Source organism: Lepeophtheirus salmonis, unplaced genomic scaffold, assembly GCF_016086655.4.
Source record: "Lepeophtheirus salmonis unplaced genomic scaffold, UVic_Lsal_1.4 unplaced_contig_451_pilon, whole genome shotgun sequence".
Classification (NCBI taxonomy): domain Eukaryota; kingdom Metazoa; phylum Arthropoda; class Copepoda; order Siphonostomatoida; family Caligidae; genus Lepeophtheirus; species Lepeophtheirus salmonis.
Window position 1 is genome coordinate 8778 of NW_027294375.1, and position 24731 is coordinate 33508.

Below are 24731 nucleotides of genomic sequence, written 5' to 3' on the forward strand. Positions count from 1 at the left end.
AATGATTTAGGACGAGTTGGATTGAAAGAAAATAGAATCTCCAGTGAAGCTAAACATCACTTCACATTTTGAAAGGCTTCTTCATTTACACTCATATACATATAATTGTTTAATTTCTTTAGTATTCCAAGTTGTGGCTCTGTTTTTCTACTTATCTCTCCTGAAAATTATCTCAACTGATTTACTAATCCAATAAAACATCTCAATTCTGTAATTCTTGTTGGAGTAGGAGACATTTTAATTGCTGCCATCTTCCCTGAATCAGGTCTTGTACCACTGACTCCTATATTATGAACACAAAAGCTTACTTTTTCTTTTAGAAATATGAATTTCTCAGTGTTTAACGTAATTTAATAGTCTCTACATCACTCGAGGATCTCTTTTATTCTGCTATAATGATTAAAAATTTCTCATCGAAACTAATTATATGATCCACCACTTTTTGCATTTGTAACGCCAATTAGGATATCTTTTTCCAAGGCTACAATACTCCTCTCCAGCCGCTACAAATCCCATTGGAGCTCATAAATACATAAAACGGGCGCACAGCGTCTTGAATGTGTTAATTTTTGACATACTTGGTCCAATAATACCTGTCAATACCCATACCTGGCGTCTATTGCTTTAAAATATTTATTTCCTGGACTGACATATCTTGGTTTCTTAGTTTGACAAATGGCTCTTTTTAGCTCTTTACTTGATTTGATCACGTCCTTGCAAATTCGAATTCCGCCATTACTTTTAGAAACAACCACCATTGGCTGGCACCATTCCTTTACTTCATCAACCTTTTTTATTATCTTCTTCTTCACCATTTGCTCCAGTGTTTATTTAACCTTATATTTCATTGTAAATGGAATTCTATTTGGAGTACAAATAAGAATTCTTCATAGGCTTCTTTCAAATAAATTTTCATCGGATCACCCTCCATGCATTTCAGTTTTTCTTTTGTAGAAAACACGCACTTATATTCTTTTATAAATGTTTCTCGATTCTCTGGATCTTTTCTAACGTTGGGTCTAATGAAATTTTACATTCTGACTTACATTCTCGCATTCTTCATATTCTCGTATATCAATGGGTTAAGTTCCTTAACTATTTCGATTTGAACCACAAAAGTGCTATCCCAATTACATCTGGTGAGAAGAAAACTCCCTTCTCCACACTTTTTCCTTATGTTCAAATCCAACCATTACTTCCCAACTGTGTTCAATGTACTTTATCCAATTTGACCTACATAAATGGGCCATTATATTTTCTTTTATCTTTAAGACAGGCCTAACTCTTTGATCCCTATGGAATTGGTAACTGTGCAATCAGCTCCAGAATTTGGAAGTACTCTTGTAGTTATCTTTTATCTCAGGGCCTCAATAAAGCATAAACTGCGGGAGTCTTATCAGTTCCTAATGCCTTCAATGGATCACATTACATTTATTTTTAAATTTACAGCCATACCAAAGGATCCCTTTCCTCTGCACTTCCTACTCACCTAGCCAATCAAAACTTTAAGTTACTCTTAATTAAAGGACTCTTGGGAAAGAGCAGTTAAGGGAAAATAAACCATTCAATCAAAATGCAAGGAAGACTATACTATCTATCATGGACATCTCTAGCTATTTGGAATACATGCAGATGAATAAAAATGACCGCCGGCTCCAAGATAGGGCTTATTATAAGAACACTGAGAGGCAAAGGATTTGGAGAATTCATGATATGAGCTGTATCTACAATGCTTGTAAACTCTTATACAAGTTATGGGTCAGGAAACATATTAAGATCTTTCAAGGTAGAACGTGGATGCTATGGAATGATATCTCATAGCTGCAGTTCTTTGTATAGTTGCTGTGGATCCCTTATTTTTACAAATGAGGGATAACAAAGTATTGAAAAGAACAAGGATTGGTGGTTGGGAATCCATTTAGCCTTATGCAGATGATACACTAGCAATCATAGCGGCTGGAAGAGTTTTAACGATAGCATCCATCATTGAAATATATAGGCTTCTTTCATGGTTCAAGATTTTGTCAGATCTAAAAATTAATATAGAAAAATCCGAGCTAATATCAAACCAAAAATGACATCAACTCACTATACTCCCTGCATGCGAAATCAAGGGTCAAAGTGCTTGGATCTGTTATTGGAAAGGATTCAATGGACTACAATAAGAAGGAAATTATTTCCCGAATAAAGAGAAATACAAATCTAATTAAATCTCTTAACTTTCATAGGTGGGAGCGAATTCAAATTTGGAATTCATATATATGTAGTCTCCGTTAGCCTAAATAACGCCCTCGATTCGATTCCTATTTTCTTCAACTACTATTTTTGGTTCTGATTTTGCAAAATAAAGTGATAAAAAAGAATTCAAATTGTTCACTGAGAGTTAGAGCATCAGTCTGTTGGTATATGAATGTGGCTTAATTGTGCTGTGCGCTAAAACCAGACCTGAGAGTTTTTCATGCAAAATAAGCTATCTTGGAGGTATGAAATTTCTGCCCAAAAAGATTCCCACCGATGATAATCGCTGGGAATCTTTTTGGGTACGCTTAAAAAACAGAAACCGAAAATCAAAATGGATATCCTGACAATTTTAAGCCTCTTGTCCTTGTTTATTTCCTATTCCCATTGTCACAACCGAATTTAGCTATTCGAATGGAAGGTCAGGACGAGTGATGTTCCCATAATCCCTAAAAATGGAGCTAAATATGCGAATAAGGAAGCAAAAATGACAGTAAAAATAAAATAAATCCAGTAAAGGTATTTAGGTATTAAATATTTTTATCAAATTGATAGTCTAGCATCCCCTTATTCCAGGGAATAATCATCTAATTCCTCATGTTATCATCCTCCGTTGGCTTGTTCCTCTTATTGGTGAGAAGATCCGTGAAAAACCTCACGTTTTCAAACTGGTATAAAATAAATATAAAAAATTATGGTTGTAGTTAGATTCATAGCATTTGAAGGTGGTTTTTCGAAGGAAAAACCACCCTCATTAGCCTCTCTTTTGGAGGTCAAACTATATATATATGAGGAAATCAGGGTTATGATTACATGATCGGATATGCGAGGGAGGCAGGTTAAAACAATAGCCAATTAGAGGAGGGATGAATTACGTGCAAAATTGACTGTTGAATAATTCCCTTTGAATATTGTAACAAAAGAGAAATACTCTTTCTCCAAATTGTGAAATCCTGATCGTCCATTTATACAAAAGGTAGGACGTATAATTAGTGGGTTTGATGATGAGATGCCTTTCATCTAACACGACTCTTGAAGCTCACGACAATTTCAAATATAAAGTGTCTTTTCATGTTTTTAAAACTACCAATACTGATCCAAGGTGAATCTTTCTAAAATCTTGACTTGTCAATATAATTGAAGCAAAATTTATTCATAAATTATGATAAATACAAAACAACACTCATTACATTAAATTTTCGATATAAAACTGTATTTTTTCTTCATTAAAAATTATTCTACATTGGATGCTCATTTATCAAAGTCGTAGAGCACTCTTTTTTTGCCTAATTTGAACAAAAAAAAATTGCTCTAATATCATAAGTCTACTTATAAGTTGGGCCCTCATTCTTAACCAACTCGAGTATCAAGTAGATTTCTTTTCGAAACGAAACTTTTAGAAGCCGAGTAAAAGAAATACAGTGTCGTTTTAGAAACGTTTCTAGGAAAATTGCCATTGGTTAAAATTAGCCTGGAGAAAATTCCTAAAGTAGAAAGTTGCTATTGGTAAAATTTACCATCATCTACTAACAAAATCACAATACCTCGGCACCAAACTTTTTGCAATTGCATGGCTATCAAGCAGGTTAAAAATTGCAGTTAGCACTTCACAAAGCATCTAGGCCCTCTTAGCATACTTCAATATGAACCCTGGGTCTGGTTTGGTTATAAATATTGCAAATACACCCTACAAGTATTTGTAGCAGCTTAAACGCTGTGTGAATTATTGCCTGTGTTTTTTTAGCCATCATCAGGTAAAGTGGGATTTTCTACACTCTCAATTTTATAAAATGGCTTTAAATCTCTTTAAATTTGATTTTAAGTTCAAAAATTCATAGAATGCTCTTCAGACTTCTTTCAGAATAGACACAACTTTTTGCTGTTACAAAAATGTATTTTCTTGGAATTATTTACAAATTTTGAAATTTTTAATCAAATTCACCGAATTTGGTTAATTTCATTCCCTTCTAGTCTTTCTTTTGGTTTTGCCTGTTTTGTTTTTAATTAAAAAATCATATACTCACTGCTACAAATGTAATATCAGCTGCTATTCTGTACATAACTCTCTATCTCATCAAAGTGAATGAGTACATTTGTAGTAAAAAAAGCTTGTTAAAAGTAATTTATATTTCGTAAAAAAACAATTGGAAAAGGGATTTCTTATATTTCAAGGAGGATAATCACAAATGATATATTGTCAATTCACAAATCAGGCATATAAACCCCATAACAGATTTCTCATTTTTTATGTTTTTTAGGAACAATAATCGAGATCTTAGATTACACCCCTACTCAAAGTGTTCAAAATAATTTATTTTAAAAGCTGGGACATCAAATAAGAAAATATTAAGACGATGATCGACATAGAGACGTGATTACACTAACTACAATGCAGCTCTTTTTGTATAGTCTCCAAGACAAGCGCTGAATGCCATGACCGTGTTAATATAACTTTGTTCGTGGACTGAATGAACTAAATGACTCCAAGGACCAACATATTGAAAATATGATGTTAAGGACTTTTGTTTTTACATTCAAAATGTTGTTACGTAGCAATCGCAAAAATCCCTACATCCGCTCCTGAATGATATTCCGAATCTGTGGGAATTTTTGATGGCTGAATATCATTTATTTTGATGCTTTCCTCGAGTTTCACTGTTTTACGTTCAATTTTTCCATTTGTGACGCGATAATGATTGTTAAACCCAATCCCATTTGCGTAAGAAAGAAGATTATACTTTTTTTTATCGTTTCCATCTCCACCGAAACCTGGAAATTGCGAGAGAACCAAGATTTTTATGAATTATTAGAAATATGAACATTGGCTAAATTAATGAGCGTAAAAAAACCGGGCCTATCAGAATTTCATAAAACAATATGGGTACTTTGAGATAATTCTACTGACAGAGATAACTATCACTGTAAAATGGTTGTAGTAAAAAGTTGCAGAAAAAATCGTGTTGTACATTATCATTCTGAGGCAAACTTGTTGGGGGTAAGATCATCGGGAAGCAACATCCCTGTAACCAATATGATTGTGAGTAATTTCATTGCACTACAATAATATCATGAGAAATTTCATGAGAAAATATATATATTCAGACAAACCATTTGAGGCCCAAGGGGTATTTTTTCGTTATTTGAAGGGTTTTTTATGCTAAAGTAATTGGCTTCTGCAAATTTATTAGTTCATGTGCACAATACGTTACTTGGGGTGTATTATAGCACATTAGAAAGCGCCTTTGATGTTTAGAAACGCGGTGGCAGTGGAGTCTAAACGGCCTTGGTGCCAGAACTCCGCCTATTAAATCTGAGGTTCCGGGGTATCTTTGGATATTAGAAGGGGTCCAAGATGTTTTTTTATCCTTCAATTGTTTAAAGGCCCGAATATAATATAATTACAATGAAATGTGCATCAGGATTTTACCACACAACAATATTGTCTCAACGATTTTGTTCCGAACCTTTTTACTATAATCCTTCACCGGACACCTTATAACCTATAATAATTCTTGTTCCTAATACATTAGAATTTTCAAAATAGGGAGGACTAGTTAATAAGAATATTCTACACTTGCTCTTCAAATATACTTTTCTTTTAAATTTACGACCACCGCAATTTAGTTAATAATCACATTCCGACCAATTATCTATATTACACTGTTAGGGCTGGGTTAAATGTGAGTGGGGCCTGAGGAAAAAATACTCGTGAGAGACCTTTTATTTCGTCTTTTTTAAATATTTATTAGTTTGAAAATAAATTTGGATATTTTTTATAAATAATATCACCTTTTTTTTTTACAAAATATCAATCTAGACGAGATATCAATTAAATGTTTGTCAAACTGCATTTTTAACACTCGTAATACTTGTTCTGTTTTTGAATGCTTTAATTATTTGATCATTTCCTTTTTGAATTTTATAATGTGGCACAAATCAATAATTTATTATAATTGGAGGTGGAGCAAAGCCCCTATATTGCAAGTCCAAAGTCTTTGGTATCAACTCTTCTTTCACAAGTCCAAGTCCTTTTTTGGTTCTCAGATTTATTTTAAAAAACTTTGACATATGCGTATTGTATCTAATATGGAGATTACTTTGAAGGCGACAAAATAAATTTTAATGTTGAAACGTGAAAATTGTGTTTTATTTCACAATTCCCGATACTTTTTTGAGATAATCTAACTACAAATTATGCATTAAGAATTTTCCTCCAAACACTCTGTCCTAAATTGAATTAAAAATTTAGTCCTCATAAGTACATCCTTCACAGCAGTATCGAATGTTATTTAATAATTGCACACAATCTTTTCAGTTTCAATGCTATCCGGCAAGTTTTTTTTTTGTTTTGTTTTGTTAATTTTGCATTTTAAAAATTTTTATAAGGTTTTATAAACTTTCACATTGATTTGGAGCTCATATATATATTAACATTCATGTTATCTCTAAATCTGACGCAACATGGACTATTTCAACTTTAGAAGGTTTTTATCAAAGGAGATTTAGAGTAGATTATATTGATAAGTTCGTTACCAAGAGATCAAGTGAAGTTTCTTTGTATCATATATACTTAAATCTTTTATATATACGAGTATACTTGAAGAAGGATCTATTACTCAAGTGGAGAAAAAAAAATCAAAATGACGTCAATAAACTTCCATGACTAATGTAATTTGTGACTATTTAATTAAATGAGGTGTTTTGACGAAAACAATTTTATCTATTCTTTTAGAAAATATCAATCTTATTTAACTTTATGGGCCTCTCAGGATATATACATAGTTGTATTTACCCCTAGTCAAGAGTCTCTTATACACCTCCAACCCTCTAACAGACCCTGATAATCATGATTTTTTTATTGGTGGGGTGGAGGGTGATTTGAGTGACCTCTACTGGGTTTCCCCCTCTGCCTCCGTTAATTACGCCAATATCATACCCCCATTATACCTCTAATATATATCCGCCTCTTTTTGTATAACCAGAGTATGACATGGTGTGTCCATGATCCGATGTTACAATAATTAACATGTCTTCTGTATCCACAAGCTCCAACGTTTTTTAATAGCATTATCCAGCATCATTGTTTCTTGTAAAGCAGTATTGGCCTATATGCATTGAAGAGCATTGCATTAATACAATCTTAATGTTGTTCAAAATTAAAGTTGGTACAATTAAAACTCAAAACTAGGGTATCAAACACATTTTGTTCATATCAAACAAGTCCAGTAAGTATCTTATTGAAGGTATATGATTTTTATTGAATTATTACGTAAACGGGAAATTCAAAAGGATTTAATAAATTTGCAAAAATTGTCGAAATAACAATTGGATAACTTTTAATGTTAAAACAAAGGTGTCAAACACATTTTGGCAGGATGAAAAAATTGAATCTTATTTCTTTTGTATGTACGTATGTAGTTCTAAAGGTCCAAAGTTACATCTTCTGCGTATATGTATGTATGACATCGAAATCTGCTCAGAGATAGATGATAATACATTGATGAATTTCCTGGACATACAATGCAAACGGAATATCTCTATAAAAAGAACCACTACTCCCAAAAGCCTTTGGCGGGATTGGAGAAATAGATTTAAGAAGTTTTTGGAAATATTTTTTAGCTGAATGGATTATGAAATGTTTAAGAAGCAAGGACTATTGGAACTCTACTCTCTATCTTCTGATTGTTTTAATCTCCAATACTCCAACTACGTTCAATGATACGCAATTTATCTAATCTCAAATACTGGTGCTCCCTCTTTAACACAGTAAAGGATACTTTTTATACTCTTGAACTAGTCATGATTGGGTATGCTCCATTAAAAGGTGCCTTGATAAAAATGTCCGCTTCAATCCAGAAAATGACGGTTTTTTCTTGGATGATCTTCTCAATTACAGGGGTAATCTTTCAGCTATGATGACGCATAAAAAATTTCTAAAATACACCAGGTATATTGATGATTTTCTAAGGAACTTTGTTTAAGACAGGAGCTGGCTAAGATAATAGTTGTATCGTTAAGAAACATGTGGTGTGAATCATCACTACCACTGATTAAAAATGTTTTAAAGAGGAGAAACATAAGTTAACTGAAAGACAAGCCTGTAATAGTTTTCAGAACCCATTAATGACTCCTTCTGAACTTCTTACCGTTTGATTACTGGAACCCTGAAAGTGTCAGCTTTATTAAACAACGACAAACATTACGGCTTTTGTAGGGTAGGGCAAGAAAAACAACTCACATCTTATATTTTTCGATGTGCTTAGATACTTTTACTGTTTTTGTATTGTTATTGATTGAGCACTAGAATAAATTGATACTGGTTAAAAAAAAATATGTATTGTCTATTTTTATAGCTCATGGATTCCGATCGTCAGTGATAAGTTTAAGGGGATGGGATGGAAGTGATTTGCCCCTGAATGATGTCAAGGTTATGACAGCACACCCCAGAATCATAACATATAGTTTTCTAGATTTCAATGAGCCTCCTAATCTGGAACTTGAATACAAATGGGAGAGGATTGTTCCAAGACAAAAAGTGGATCTCAAAGTGAATGCAACAATATAGACAATTACTACGCATTCAAGACTGTGAAGCCTCCATTTCATGAACTCGGATTATATTACCCGTTCCTTAGATCTTAGTGCAGTGTTCGTCAACTTAATCCGCAACTGAGACTAAGGTAGGGCTCTCATGGGCACAGGCTCAAAAACAGTTTCTAGCTGTGGGTAAAAGGCTAAGTTACTTTAAAATGAAAATAAAGAACTAATTCAAGAATTGACATAATATTTACTTAATTAATAATTGAATTACTTAACTTGGTTGGAAACTGAAAGGGATGATGTGCCTTGAGAGTGGGCAAACTTCCGTTCTACCTCAAGAAAAAGTTCAGAAACTACAATTAAACAATATTTGATACTGTGTGTGATCAAGGTCACAAATGGTAAGATTTCACCTATCATCTACAATGTGAATGAAAAAATTTGGTTTCTCAACTCAATGACAATATCCGATAGGAAATCAGAAAAAGATAATCTGAAAACAAGATCAAATCTAGAAAGATTGTCAAACTTCAATATGATAATGTTTAAGTTATGAACATTAGTTTTTCTTGTGTGTGCATCTATTTTTGAAATAATTAATGTAAATTATATTGATGATATATTGCAGCTTATTTAGTCATGAATTCTTATTATTTGTCGTATTATGAATAAATATTTATTGATCTGAACTCATAAAACTCTTTAAATCTGAAAAACCATATGAATATATTTTTATTAAGAAAATAACAAATTCTAGAACTTCTTCAGCCAGTCCTTGGAGTACGTGCCTTGAGGAACATTTAGCAGCTTTTCATTTTAAGCCAATCAGACTTGAGAACTACAAAATCCTACCTTCCTTGCCTTGAGTGTCCACTTTTGCCGAGAATCCTTTATTTTTAATAACAATCAAGGTTGATTGACCTTGATAACAATGAATAGTTTCTGTCTGATTAAATTTACATTGATTTATATATATTTTTTATCACCTGTAAATTTGGAAGAGGTGATGGGATCTCCCTATTATATTATTTACACGTTATGATCTTATGAATTAATTGTTTTTTAGAGACTCATGCCACACTTGTGTCTTATATAATAAAACTTAATATCGAATACACATTTCAATCCATTTCATTAACCACGGAATAGTTTGACTTTAAGCCCTCATAGGTCTAGCTCACACATTCCAGCTACATGTCAGATCACTCGTTCTCCCCGGCAGCCTTTAGGTCATCCATGTTTACATGGGAGGTCGCACATATCTTTCGATGCCGCACTAGATCCCATAGTCAAGAGTTATGATGGTGTCCCTAGTATTATATATTTTTTTTTTTTGGGGGGGGGAAGGAGCTTGTTTTTTTGAACTTTTTGAAAGAAATCCAAAAATTTTGATAATTGGAGTACAATTTCAAAAACTCCAAAATTAAAAAAAAAAAGAAATAATCCCCAGCTATATACACAAAATTAAATTTTTGGAAAAAATATCAAATATTAATTTTTTTGGAAAAATATTTCAAAATCCATAGCTTTTCATAAAAAATTAAATTCTTTTGAAATAAATGCCAAAACTCAAATTTTAAATATTAAATTTTGTAGAAAGTATTGATAAATCCATAGCTTTTCACAAAAAATTTAAATTTTTGAAAAAAAACCATCAAAAATTAAAATTACAAAAATTCGCTATAAAAAGCTATTCACAAAAAAGTTATATTTTTTTACTCTGCTGCATAATTTGCCCGAATGACATTTTTTAATAAATTAAATCTTTAAAAAAAATATTTACCCGTATTTTCACTTAAAATTTTTGAACCATACCAGAAAATTCTTTATTAAACAGATAAAAATCCATACATTTTTTTTGGGTGGGGGGGCAGCAACAGCTCCTCTAGCCCTGCAGACGGCTGTGGTTGCAGTTTGGTGAGGAGGGACAGGGACAAGGTCCAAAAATTCACCAAGTTGTCTTCAAACCACTTTAGAGTTTTTTTGCTCTATCTAGCCTCATATTGTCGTCCGTCAGGTTTTAATCATGGTAATGAGACTTTTGGAATAAGGAAAGACGTAAGGGATCTCATCATAGCTCATTCTGGTACAAGAAGCGCTTATACACCATTTCTTTTGGCCTCCATCTCATTTGTCCTTGATCTGATAAAGAAATTTTGTTTCAAATAAAGTATTTGTTTCTAATTCTAGAGTTGATATTATGGAAAAAATTGGCAAAGTATTTATCAAGTCAATGAAATCTTTCAAAAGTTTCATTCACGATTCGCTGGGACACGCTCTACATATATCTCCTTTCAGTATGAATCAATATAAAATAGATTTTTTATTGTTTTTCGGCAAAGTGCTCTAGATCCTCTCAAATCATCCATTATAAATAACATGGCATCACCAAATGATATGTACTAATAGTGATGGAAATTGTGCATATTTTTAGCTGGTCCGTTTTTGTTTTGTTTTTCTTTTTTGAATTGGTAATCTTACGAAAGAATTTTCATTCCGTCTGTTGTTGTCATTATGATATAACTATGTTTGTATTGAACTTCCTTTTCTCCTATATTCAAAATCTGATTAAAACATTTGTGGTTCCTCATAAAAGATGGAGAGTCTTCTTGAGGATTTATTGCCGATTTATAATAACAAGTCCTTTTCGAAGTCATTGTCGAATTGATCATCGACATCAGAGTAATTCTAGAATATGTCCATATTTATATCCTTCTCTTTTGTTATAACTAAAGAACTTTAGACAAAGAGTGGACACTCAAGGCAAGGAATGTAGGATTTAGTATTTCTCAATTCTGATTGGCTTAAAATTATAATCTACTAATGTTCCTATAGGTACACAGCCAGTTAGAACAGCCCGTCTCCCCTCCCAAGTTAAAAGAGAAGAATAAACTACTTCACAACAATAACACGATACAGGGAGTACTATATGTAGAGATGGATAAGTAAGAAAGTAGATCCACGTTGTTGTTGTTGTTTTTTCCCAACATTATTTATTTGGTTTATATATTACATAGAACATACATATATATAAATAAACTGGAGCAATTACGTAAAAATTACATAAACAAACATTATAGCTTATACTTAAAACTCCAGGGTAGAATTTCAACTAAATATCAATCTTTGAAAAACAACAGTCAACATGCAAATTAAAAATTATGATAAATATATGTTAAAATTTTTTAAACCCCTTTTATAATACTTTGATGATTCCGTGAAGTTGATGGAAGGTACGGGATTCCTTCCCTGCAAAATTACATGACTCACATCTTGATTTAAGAATTTTCATTGTGAGAGAGACATAGCGGACTGAAGCTACCAAGATGACACCTCTCACCTCATCATCCCGAATAGGCTGATAGTTAGTTAGTCGGGTGGCGATGAGGTCTTTACAATTAAGAATTGTAATGTCCAGAGCCCTTGTTACCTCAGAAGTTCCACCCTTCTTCTTTGAAATTCCAAAAAGAACAAGACCTTGAACGTATTTTTCTTCCCCATTCGTCAGACCTTTTAGATTAATAGATATAAAATATTTTAGGATATAAATGGCAGGGCAGTCCACAAACGCATGAAGTGTGCTATTATATATTTTCCCACAGTCCTTGTAGGGCGTAGTATATTTGATACAATCTGTGGAGATTTGTAAATGCACGGTAAACTTTTTATCATCATTTTTTTCCCCTCAGGGAAGACACAATTTTTCTATTCCAACCCAAAGATATATTGTGTTTTGATTTATATTGATTCAGGTGTGGGGGTTTCCAAACGAATTGAATCATTCTTAGAATTCGATAACAATTTATATCGTAATTCTTAACTTTTAGTATGTTAACACAACAGACATTAGTCAAATGGGAATAAGATTTGAAAATAGCTGTTCCAACCATAACCTCTGAACTTAAACCAGATCATACATATGGCATATAAGCTAAATTGTCATTAGAAGAAGAAATGGATTTAGTGGCCTCTTCAGAAGTATCAACAATGGTGCCATTAACGACTCTCATGATAAGACAGTCACACCTGTATTTGGATATCAGGTGCGAAGTCGAAGATGAGTCTTTGGCCACAATTGTCATTATCTCCTACATAAGATTAAAGAGCAAAATAGCATTATAACTTCACTTAAAGAAACTATTTTAAAAAAAGAGATAAGTAATTTACAAATGAAAGTATTTTGGGTATTAAAATTTTTAACTATGATGCCCTAAAAAATCAAGTTGAAAAAACTCGAAAATAGATCTTTTACTAATGAGTTAATTAAAGACGCCCTCAAATTAAGAATGATATTTGGTAAATCTGGCTATGAATTATTAAGAGAACAATTACCTTTTCCAATTGTAAGAACCCGTCAGAAAAGAACATAATTTTTTATGTTCAATTAAGGAATTTTGTATGAAGTTTTTGATATGTTAAAAGTAAAGATTAGAACTATGGCAGAGATGTATAGAAAAGCTTCTTTGACTTTAAATGAATTCTCAATTAAAGTTTCTGTTGATTATGACGGAAAAAATGGCTTCATAATGGGAGAATCAACCTTTCCATTTGCTACAGGTGATGCAACTAAAGCCTTAGTTTTTAATGCTCTCTGGAGTTTCTACGATTAGGTGAAAACAAATTGTTGCATACAATTTTACACGGAATGTGTATGATGGGATAGAGTATGGCCCAATAACTAACAGTTTAATAAAAATGTCAATAGAGGTAGGAATGGATGTAATTAGTATTTCAATTAATATGGGTTCTCAAAATTTAGCTATTTAGAGATAATTTGGTATATATTGTGGAGTTAAATCTCAATTTAATAGTAAAATTATTAATCCAGCGAATCAAATTGAAAAAATTCACTTTCTTGCTGATCCTTCTCATCTCATAAAAAATTGGAGAACTCTTCTTTTTTCAGATGATATAATTTTATCAGAGGAAATTATTACCTTAGAAAATCAACCTTCCAATATTATTTCTTTAAGTCATTTTCAAATTGTTGCAGATTTTCAAGAAGACTTTGTTTTAAAACCTGCATGTAAATTTGATAAATCTAAAATTAAAGTAAGTAAATATGATAAAACAAAGGTTGGGCCAGCATTAAATTTTTGGTTTCATGATGTAAGTAAGTCAATAAGGTTTATGGTGCAAGAAACCAAATATGATAAGAATCTTCTAGTCATTGCTTGGTTTATTGATAAATTAAGAAAATGGTATGACTTAATTTGTTCAAGAAAATTAATTTCTACTATTAATCATAAGGATTAAACTCAGTATGAATAAACTATTAAATTTCTTTTGAGATTTATAAACATAATTAGACAGTTAAAAGTTATTTCTAGGACTAATCATAGTTTCAGTTGGAAACCAACTCAAACTGAATCAATTTTAACAACAATGTCTATAATTGACCTATAAAATTTTTTACTTAAAGCAGTTTTTTAATTACGGCTCATTTCTCATCTGACTGAATTGAAAATATATTTTGCATGGTAAGATCAAACAACCTATCTCCTACTGCTAAGGAATTTAAAAATATTTCAAGGTTAATATGCTTAAGTCAATTTATGAAGGATGTCAAATCAAGTAATTATCATTATGATGATTTTTACCAATGGAAAGTGCAATGAGAAATTTAGATCAATCTTCCCATAAATGTGAAAAGAAATGTTTAGCTGTTAAAGTTAAAATAGCAAGTGATGGCATGACTAAAGATTTGGACTTGCTACAACTTTGTCACTCATTAAAATAATTTTTCCAGTTATATCTCTAAAAAAAAAACAACTATGTCTTTTTTTAAACTGTTTAGAAAAACTCATGTTATTTATTTCATATTTAATATGAAATAATCTCATTTGTATACATAGATAATATCAATTAGTCGAAGTATAAACCAGGTTCTTGTATCCCTACCACTGGACCGAAGTACAAATATGTTCTTCTGATAGGCGAGGGGACTTAAATAAAAAGAATAACTAAAATAAATATTTAAATTTAAGTTGTAGAATAGTTAAATAAAAAAATATATACTCAACTAGACTGTCTAAACTCAATTCACTTCCTCAGAGACCTTCAGCTAAAAATGGAACTACGGCAAAACCTGAGGACAGGAATGTCTCGTGTGAAATAGGAAATTAATACAGGTAATTAGAGTTATTTACATATATAAAATTCTTTATTGTAAAATAATGTTTCGCTAAATATATTTATATATTAAATTTATTTTCTTTGGATTCCATGATTACTTTGTGTATTTTGACCATTTAACCATTAAAAACCTATTAATTAGAGAGTAAGGGGAATTTTAAAAAGTTGAATTAACCGTCACTTCCTCTGCTAAATCAAATTCCTCCTCCAATAGGCATATTTTTTAAATATTAATTGTTCAGAGTAACGGTTTAATTCTTTAGATCAGAGGTGCGGCAAGTTTTTTGATATCAAAGTATCTACAAAAACATACCTCCTCTCTTTTTTTCCCGGTAAGGGGCTTTCTTCTCGATTATTCGTTCTTTTGGGTGGTGGTTCATCTTCTGAAAATTTTCTTTCTTGGAACTTAATCCCTTTAATGACGTTATTAAGAGACATTTCCGTCTTAGACAACTCTAAAATTGCCTTCATAGAATTATTGGACAGGAGGAATTTCAGATCCATGTCATGATATGAACTATCAAACATTATACTCTTTTTCGAGGAGTCTTTCATGGGATGGAGAAGAGCTTGGATCTTATTGATCCTAAAGATGGTTTCAACCCTTTGCTGGCACTGAAGGAAGTCCCAAAAAAGAAGACCAACCTTCTTAATTCCCTCAGCCCCTTGGCTCCATTTCTCCTTGGAGAGATCAGTCTTGAACAGAGAGTTAAATTTGTTTACTTCTTCATATGTCCCCAAGATGGGCCAAAGACTTAGCCTGTTAGCTCTCTGAATTTGGGTGATAGTCTCATAAACAAAATTTCCCTCCAGCCTTCGTAACTCAGTATTACGTCCGACCGGCTCCAAGGTATCATGAAATTCCTTCCCAAGAAGGAATTTGTCCTGGACGAAAGCTTTGTAATCATTCTGGGATAATGAATCCCTAGGAGAGAAGACATATTCCTGAAGGAGTTTGATTGATTCTTTCTTGAGGAAAAAATTAGCAGATTTTGAACATGCCAAGGATCCCCTAATAGAAGAATCCTCAGTAGTATATGCTGTTTTTTTCTTCTCCGCTAATGATTTATGTTGCTCTAAGACGAGAGGAAGGATCAAAGGTAATAAGTCGGATTGACTGGGTGAGGAAGAAGTGCTGGGTTCAGGAGACTTCTGCTTTGCCACCATCCTACTTCAACTATAGGAGTTTCCCGGATGGGACAGTCTCCAGTCTTTTCCCCAACACTGGACGAGCCTTCTTCGTGATAAATGACTATTTTCTTATCTAGAATTGTTTAATTAAAAGTATTTGAATAATGAACTAAGTAAAATTGCAGTAGAGTACTTGACTCATTCGCTGGGGAACAGGAAATGATTCAACAAAATGGTGGAGATAATAATACCTCTAGCGGACAAAAAAAGTAAATTCAAACCAAGAAATTTTTGCCCCCTAAAAAGTACGTTAGCCTTCGATGTACTACTTGGTTTAATGCTTTAGGTCGGCGTTAGGAACATAGTGTTCCTTGTTTTTAGCTTGAGTTGTTTATTTTTCCCTTAACCACTCTTTCCCTGGAGTCCTTTATAAACAACTGATTGTAGCTGACGTAAGGAAAATCCATTTAGAAATAAAGAACAGAACTGAGGTAAGAGGGAGTTGTATCACAATATATTTTATAAATGTAATATTTAATAACTCACTGTTCTACTTATAAAGTTAAAATAACATGCCTTTTTTTTAAATTGAAGCCCCCAGGCTTCTACATATTACACACATTGCACACTTTTCCTGATAATTGTACCAAAGTTCTTTTATAAGGAAATGCTATTTTGGCCAATAACCTAATTGGACGTATAGCATTAGTAATATACCTACTGATGGTCTCAATCTCAATACTTTATTGTTTTGTATCAATATCACCTTCTGCGTATGCTTTTTTTTTATGATACCGAGTGGTCCATTAAAATCTGAACACTTTAAATTGTAAACTTCGACAAGAGATTATTTATTACTCAACGATAGAATTTTTTAGAAAAAAGAATGAAAAGGGATGGGGGAGAAAAAACTGATTAAAACCTTCAACCGATCTTTGATCTGGGGCGGTCATGACGCCTTGGACATCATCAAGCAACTTGGGGTCAACCACCACACCATCTCTTGTGTTCGTACCCTCCTGTATAAAGGGTCTGGTCTCATGAATAGTCCTCGAAGCAGTAAGTCAGTCAAGCTAACAATCAAAGCTGTCAAACACTATTTTAAGGTCAGCTCAGCCATTTCTAGAAAAAAAAAAAAACAGTATACCGTATCAAAGGTGGTTAAGGCTGCTGGAAATAAGTCAAAGAGGTTCGAGGAGAGTCCATTCATGACTCAAAAGCACCAGCATTTCGTATAGAGCGTTGTAGCGGTCTTCTTAATTAGCTTCTGGAATTCCCAGAGGCTGGACCTCAACCCATTGGACTACAGCAGGTGGTAAACAATCATTTGTCAAAATGATTGGACCCATGAAGGATTTACCTCAATCTCAACATTCAGAAAAAGTCCGTTCTACTTTTTGAAGCATGCACTATAAGTTTAGACGCTGAATAGTCAACTAAAAACAACGTTACCCCTTGTGTGTTAGTAGAAAGCCGGAGTTTTCTAACAGTTCTAAGTATAGGCAATTATAACATTAGGCATCTAGTAAGAAATTAGTGAATTATATTATTATTTCTCATGAGTTAGTATTCATAAATATTGCTTGCGAGTTTATAATTACTTATGAGTAAGATTTGAGTAATGATATATATTATGTGCTCATATGTAGTATAATTAGCATGTATTTTCACAAATGGCTGACATATTGTCTCCAGAATTTTTAAAGTTATTTCTATATGATGTGTAGCAAAAAAAAGTATTAAATTAAATTAGTATGTATTTTCATTTGTGTTTTCTAAATATTCGTATTGGAGCACACAATTATTTTGCCTACTTCATTTTACTAAGGTATATGTTACCTTAAAACATAACACACACAACCAAGAAGGTTGAAGAACTCAAACCCTGACTGGATTTATTCTCTACAGGACAAGTCTCTCTCTATCAACTAGGTAAGACGGATTATTGCCAAGAATATAGCAGGTGCTGACACCAAATCCAACCATAGTGGATACAAAAAATGGTGAGACCAACGGATATGCTTAAAACTGCGTAGACCAGGATGACCGGCGATAGAAGGTTAACAAACAAGGAGTCAATAAATGATTAATAACTATCCCAATCGACGTTTTAATGTAGTCTATCAAGAGATTATTCATAGATAGAGATATACTCGTTGACTACCATTACTTTGAGCTGAGAGAGGTGGGCAAAGTTGTTCGATGCAGTGTTGAGTCCTACAAGTAACTGAACAAAGTGCAGTTTTAAGTTACATTTTTTTAAGCGCGCAAAAACATTTGATCCGTTTTCCCAATATATTTTTGAATTTTGGTCAATACATCATTTTTTCAATCTTTTTTTTGGGGGAAAAAATGTTAGCCTTTATCCTTTATACACACTCAAAAATATTGAATTTGGGTTTATTTTTGAATTTTGGTCAACTGCACTAATGCCTGATTTTTCCCAACTCACTTAACGCTATAAAACCAGGTGGTTAAATGACGCTCCCCTTATCTTATTACGAAAGGTGGCGCTGATTTTACAAATTTGAATTAAAATCTCATGTTGTTTTCAAAATTTAATGATTCCTTGTAATTATAGTCTCAGAAATGCAAAATAACATTCCAAATTAAGTAATTTTTGCTTATTAGATAATAGAAAATTTAATTTTCAATTTTCATTTTTTTTCTGTGAATAGTTATAGACTTTTAAATTTTTTTGGCGAAAAAAAATTATTTTTAAATCTTTTTTTAATAAATTTAATTTTTGTAAACAGTTGTAGATTTTTCTATTTTCTACTAGAAAATTAGAATCTTAACATTTCATTTTAGAGTTTTCTTTCCAAAAATAATAATATATTGTAAGCAGCTGTGGAAAATTTGAATTTTTTTTAAAAAACTCATTTTTTGTGACTTGGTATGGATTTTTGATTTTTTTTCACATAAAAATTAAATTTCCAATAATTAGCTACTAATTTTCGGAATTTTTCTCCCAAAAAGTTTATTTTTTGCGAATATTTGTCGATTTTTGAAATTTTTTTCAAAAAAATTTAATACTAAAAATTAAATTTTGAAATTTTTTTCAAATACAAAAAATATTTTTTGAGTGGCTGTGGATTTTTTCAAAGAAATTTAATTTTCTAGCTACAGTAATATTAGATATAGATTTTTGAAAAAGAAAATAAAAATTTAAAACCAAGCCCCTAAAAATATAATTCTACAGTTGTCTCTAATTTAAAAATGATTCATGAATGCATATATGGTAGATATATTGTGCCTATCTTGGGTTTGAAATATGAAGCTAATGTATTACAAACAATTTCTAGAACTTTCTTTACTTTTGTACGTAATATGTATGTGTCTATAAAAAGTATTTCAATTGTATAATATTTTCAACTTGCACTGTAAAATTCTACTTACATATAACATGGTAAGGTGTTACTATAAGAGGGAGAAGTAGACGGGGTGTTGCCGCCTTCAAAAGGTTTTTTTTCTGTCTTGGATATTCATGTATAAAAGTCGGGGCATCTACTGATATATTCATCTAGTTTGACACTGACCAACAAACGAAGAAACAACACAAAAATGAAGGTAAATTCTAACATTTGAATCTCCATGATTTCTCTAATATTATGAAAATATCTATATATTTTATTTATCTCCAGGTTTTTATTACAATTTCAACACTTTTGGCAGTTGTGTCTGCTGACCAATCTAGCCATCAAACCATCCAACATGGCCATTCTGCTCCCTCTCACACCTCCCTCCACAAACCTCATGGTTCCCATCGTCACGCTGTTCATGCTCCAGTCCACCAATCACCACCTTATCACTCCTCTCCCATCCTTCACAAGCCAGCTCCCTACCATTCAGCCCCTATTGTCCACCAACCTGCTCCTTACCACCCAGCTCCCGCTCACAAGTCTCCCTACCACGCTGAATCCTACGACACCCCTGCCGTCTACCAATACGGATATGCCGTCGCTGATGACTATGCAGGAACCAACTTTGCTCAAAACGAAAACAGAGACGGATACTCCACCGCTGGTGAATACAGAGTTGGTCTTCCCGATGGTCGTACTCAAATCGTCAACTACAACGTTGCGGATGCTTACTCTGGATATGTCGCTGATGTCAAATATGAGGGACAAGCTCACTACGATACCTACAAACCTGTTCACAAGCACGCTTCGTACCATCCTACCCCTGCTCCGTATCACTCTTAAACAACGAGGATATTAATTTAGTTATAAATGACAGAGTTATATTTATTTATTTTGAAAATAAATGAGAAATGAATAATTTGGTTACTTAATTTCATATTCAAATATTGATACAACTACATTCTGTTTTCAATTGTCCATTCCGCAAACATCTAAATGTCTGTTTACGAATAATATTAATTAATAATCGTACTTGGGTCAAAATATGTATTTGGTAGCATATAAATAAATCCAACTTTTGATAACGTTGTCCATATACTCGGGTTCTATCAGTCTCATTCTAAGTTTTGTTATGTTCAGTCCGATTCTGTTATTGGACCTTGAAAAAATGCGAAATTGCTCTATAGTTGCGCTTATTTTTTTACATTAAGTTTACTTCAGTTTACAGACTACTAAATAATTTGTGGAAATATAAACATAAAACCAATTTTAAACAAAAATAAAGAACCGGAGAAAATACTAATTTATTCAATCAGGATAATTAATTAAGTTACCCAAGAATTTATCTGTAGTTTAGAAAATTTATTGATTTAAGAGACTTAAATTGTCCCTATTATTGCCAATCAAATCAAATCCATATATTTATCATTATTTTTTTATGAGGATGAATATTTATACTTTAATGGAAATTTGCGACACACCCAAAGGTTTAATATAAAAAAAATTTGGAATGAAATTGTCCATGATTTGTCAAATAATACAAATTATACCATTAAACGAATAAAAAAAGAAATTATAAAAAAATATCAGACACCAACTATTTATTCAAGAGTTTATTTGGACAATTTTGTTATTCGTACTTTTACGGGTAGATCTTTGTCAAATCCGTATTTCTTCAGGATGCAAAATACGCTCATCTTGTTATAACTTTTTTTTTGTTTTGCAATTTAAGTATTTGTTTTGCAATAGAAGTAAACAAGAAGTATTCACGGAATAGTAAAAAACAATGTTCTTAATATCTTCTAAATCTGAAAAATTTAAGAAATCATCACAAATTGAGGGATTACATTCATTTCTTGGATGACCTTGTGTTGCATTAATTTGATTTCTTTGACTTCCATAGTGCTAAATCTTAATAGAGATGAATGTAAATTAAATTTCCTAGAAAAAGCGTTATGTTTTAATTTCCTTAAGATAATTACTATTTTATGGGCTGTTTAAATGGTCCTCTGAAAAAGGGATCAGAGCATAATGCAGAATGAAAGAACGGCGTGAAGTCCATTTATCCCTAATCTCAATTGAAATGACTTTTATTATTAGTGTTGGGTTTTGTTATGGAAATCCAAGAGAGTTCTAGATCGATCTAAATGAAAACTTCGCTCTAGATGGGTCTTAAAGGAAAGTTCGGTTTAGTTCGGTCCCAAAAAATTGATCTACACTGATTTCACAGATAAATTGTTTATAATATGACAATATATGTATTTTCAAGTATAATTCCATCATAACAGGTTTAAACAGAGATTGCTCGACTGAATTTTAATCATATTGTATCTCGTGGAATACGAAATTCCGAATTGGAGCATCCCTTGAGAGGGATGATCAAATTAGAAGTATCTTCCATCGATCCCCTCTATCTGGCTTTAGGCCTAGCTCTTGGACAACATAGAAGTCCACTTCTTCATGTCTTAATAAATTGAGAATGATCTTAGGCATGAACAATTTTATATATAGTGTACTTTTGAGATTTTTGTCAAAAACTCAATAACGATTCATCTAGAAAAAAAAAAAAAATGGGTCTCTAAATACAAATGAGACCGAAAAAATGGGTCCATAGGGTAAGACCAAACAAAATGTGTTCATAAATTGAGACCCAAAAAAAATGGGTCTATAAAGTGAAACTCAAAAAAATCGGTTCAGGCTCTGAGACCGTGGTCTAGATCGAAAAATCGGTCTCAACACTAATTATTATGCAAGGAAACGAAACTTGATAGTTAATTGAGGACTGTGACTCAATCTATGCTTTATCTGGATCTGGAGAAAAGCCTATGGAAACTACGTCCAAATGAAAAACTAATCACGTATTAAATATTTGAAAAATCAATTCTTCCCTTTAGTTGATTTTGAAAATAACGTATCATTTTCTCAAGGAGCAAACTGAAGATTTTAATCTAACTACCTTGGTATGCCAAACTGCCAATAGAAACCACTGATGCCTCTATGACTTTCTTTCACTATGGGTATGAGCGTCTTTTACTTAGATTAGCTTGTAAACAAAGGGACGGGAAAAATTTGGTTTTGTCTTTTTTCAAAAAATTAACTTTCAAATATTGAATTTCTCGGAAAAATATTCAAAAATTAAATTTCAAATATTAAGTTTTTTCTTACAAATTTCAAAACCCCATAGCCATTCACAAAAATTTAAAAAAAAAATCAAATAGCGAATTTCTGGGGAATTTTTTTAATTATCCACATTTTTTCAGATAAAATTTTAATTTTAGAAATTTTTTTTTATTTCAAAAATTAATTGTTATTCAGATAAAATTAAATTTTTGTAAGTACTACTATTTTTTGGGTTATTCTTTTGAAAAATTAGATTAAGTTTCAAATATTAAATAAAAAAAAGACTAAATAATAAATTTTCTAGTAAAAAGAAAATTCCTTAACATGGAACGGATTAAGCTTTTTTGCCCACAACCTGTTTTATCGACATTTTAAAGAATTTGATTCACATCTTTGATACCAAAATTACTGGAACGGGACAAAACTGAAACTTCAATTGCATGTGATTGACTGTTAAAGTATCAGGACCATAAATATTTTTCACATTTCTCCCCTTGTTCCAAGAAAAACGGTGAAACGTGATGTATTTTCTTTTTGTTGGTGTCAATCTTTGACACACGCTCAAACAATACTAATTCAAACAAACACAAAACTATCTAATAGTTTTTTGAGTACAAAATATTATCTTTCTAACGACATCTAGCGTAAACCAATCGACTTTATACAATGCGAGATACACATTACTAAATCCATCTATTTGAAAACTAGTGGATGTGCTTTTGACGACACCTACTATGCGGAAACGAGCTGCCATAGGTAAAATAAATTAAAAACTTTTAAATAAAGATTTGAAACACAATAACATAGACTAGCGGCTCATTTTCGACTTGAAAGATAGGGACTATCTTCCACCTTCGTTATTAGAAGAAAAAAACTGACTAACAATACGTAGATAGTGGACATAGAAGAAAGTTTATAAAAAAAATTCTAAACCATTTAATAGTGAAAATCTGTTATATTACAATATATATATTAATGTGTAATAAGATTTTATGTTAACTGACCTTGAATCAAATGAATGCTAACCGACGTTGTGGTAAAAGCTTACTGTGCATTCAATAAAAGCTCCGCCCTAGACATAAAAATATCCACATCAACAATTTTGATCTCACATAGGAAAAATGTAATCAACTCATTTGTTACCGTTAAAATATATAGGGTTCAACGGATTGTGATGAGTTTCCTGATACAGGTATATATGCACCTTTAAGCTTTTCTAATAGACAATAACATTATCAACTATGCATAAGAAACCATTGAATAAATGAGAAACTATTGATAAAGATGTGTTTTAAGTACAAACAAAATGATGTCGTACATTCCATCATCATTGAAGGTTCGAAATTAATACTTTTGTCTTATAAAATGAATAAATTTATATTGATAAAGCAAAGTTTGTCTGTATGTCAGTATGGATGTCTGAATAAATGATAACAAGTCACTGAGTGTACGTTAGATAGTGCTCCATGATGTATATCAGGGGTCAGCAAGCTAAGGCACGCGTGCCACTGCTGGCATGTGTGCCATATTCACTGTACGCACAAAATTGGAACATATTCCCGTAGTTTTTGTAGCTTTTTACCATTATGGTTGATAGTGGCACAATCATTGATTAGTAAATTTGAAGATTGCACTCCATGTCTCAAGAGTTGCGTACCCCTGATGTATTTTATAAACATATTTATGTCTATGAAAGAATAATACATTAATTATTGGAGATGTGTGTATATAGCATTCGAATGTGTAACCAGAGTGGACTATATATAGGACTGAGCATCGAGTGAGTTCCAGGAAAGGGAGAAACATAAGATAAGAATGATTACAGTTTATTTTAAAAACTATGGTGCCTATTATATAATGGTTTTGGAGGATATAATAGAACATGATATAGAAATGAGAATCTGCTATATTGCCATTAATATAAGTCAACATAAAAAGTAGTTGAAAAGTTCAAATTACGTACTTTGTGAAATTCATAAAATATTTTTTTAGAGTTCTATTAACATTGAGATCTCTTAAATTTCTTCCCTTAAATATATAATGAATACCTTATTAGTAGAAATGACATCTGTTTTGATTCTATCACACTTCAAATACACCTAAAAGACCACGGAAAATTTACTGGAGGAAAAAAAAAAAACCATTGAAAGATACCCTTGGAAAATTGATCGCAGCGGAAATATGCCCGCAAGAAAATTGCCCTTA

The 24731-nt window shown here is 32.0% G+C and overlaps 1 protein-coding gene and 1 long non-coding RNA gene across 2 annotated transcripts; one reads left to right on the forward strand and one right to left on the reverse strand.

Annotated features, from left to right (window-relative positions):
* Window positions 1-14570: 14570 nt before the first annotated feature.
* LOC121131338 (uncharacterized) lies at window positions 14571-15957 on the reverse strand. The gene is made up of 2 exons (XR_011784178.1): window positions 15227-15957; window positions 14571-15044 (listed from the first exon to the last, which is right to left on the reverse strand). It is a non-coding gene; the product is annotated as an uncharacterized lncRNA (long non-coding RNA).
* Window positions 15958-19526: 3569 nt separating this feature from the next.
* Window positions 19527-20325, forward strand: LOC121131331 (uncharacterized). The gene is made up of 2 exons (XM_040726809.2): window positions 19527-19614; window positions 19689-20325. Exons 1-2 carry the CDS (start codon window positions 19609-19611, stop codon window positions 20247-20249), a joined length of 567 nt encoding a protein of 188 aa, XP_040582743.1. The 5' UTR covers window positions 19527-19608; the 3' UTR covers window positions 20250-20325.
* Window positions 20326-24731: the final 4406 nt, after the last annotated feature.